Here is a 1,018-nt window from a genome sequence, read left to right on the forward strand (position 1 = left end):
AACGAGCGCAACACACTTATTTGAAAAAATATTTGAATATTTTCCCATAGAATACTGTATTTGCTTTTAGGTGTGGCACACTCGGGAAACCATGTCTTTCTGAGAACAGAATCACAACTTTGCCGCAATAAACGAAATTTTCGTCGCCACAAAGATTTTTTTTCAGCTCAAACAAATATGTTTATTTTGAAATAAATTTTGATTTTAAAAATCGATGGTTTCGTTTGACTTTGGTTTCTCACGAAGTTTTCGTTAGAATAACCTTTCTACTCTACACAGAAGTCGTTTTTCTTAGTGCACCTGTTCGAATCAGGCGGCTGATTTGATTAACCAGATTAACCACGCTCACTTCTGTAGTTACACTGCACCCCATGCAGGCTTGCGGGCCAGTTTGCCCATACGCTTGGAGCCATAAGGGATCATCCAGAAAGTGCGTCCGTTTTTCTTCGATATTCTTTCGGCAAATTGCGGCAGCTCCGGCGCCTGCGAGACTCCGGGGTAGGCCATCCCGCACTACCTGCATGCACTGCAGACAAGATGTTGTCTACCTATCAGGCGCTATGACAGCTTGGCAAGTTTTTGTAACGGGCCCAAGTGAATTAGGCAAACCCATCGGCAAACCTGTGAGTGGGACAGTAACCACAGAGGTGGGTGGGGTTCATCAGCCACACGCCACACGCCAGTATGGAGTACAGTATAACTCGACGTGCAACTACAGAAGTGGGCGGGGCTCACCAGCAGCACGCCTGTGTGCGGTACAGTATAAATACAGAAGTGACACTGACTTTTTGTTAGGCGCAAGCGTATCTAATTTACCGTAAACTCGTCAGTATCGTAAATGTGCTGCGTCCCTTTCTCCTACAAATCTGATCAACTGGGGAATCCGCACCCACAGTCTGATTGGTACGAGCGCACATGTATGCAGAACTCGTTTCCTCTCGGGCCTTCCCCCGGCGAGGGAAGGGCGGGCTGGCTAGGGGGACGCGGGTAGCGGGCTGCCCGCCCATGCGCCCGCTCA

General features: G+C 48.4%; 1 protein-coding gene across 1 annotated transcript in view; it reads right to left on the reverse strand.

Annotated features, from left to right (window-relative positions):
* Positions 1–66: 66 nt before the first annotated feature.
* The window catches only part of LOC113209793 (putative sodium-dependent multivitamin transporter), a 3,375-nt gene continuing 2,423 nt past the window's right edge, over positions 67–1,018 (reverse strand). Inside the window, exon 9 of the mRNA XM_052277399.1 lies at positions 67–99. Within this exon, the coding sequence (XP_052133359.1) occupies positions 67–99 (33 nt within the window). The remainder of the gene's footprint in view (positions 100–1,018) is intronic.

This window comes from Frankliniella occidentalis, unplaced genomic scaffold (assembly GCF_000697945.3).
Source record: "Frankliniella occidentalis isolate FOCC.00 unplaced genomic scaffold, Focc_3.1 Scaffold10, whole genome shotgun sequence".
In the NCBI taxonomy this organism is placed as follows: domain Eukaryota; kingdom Metazoa; phylum Arthropoda; class Insecta; order Thysanoptera; family Thripidae; genus Frankliniella; species Frankliniella occidentalis.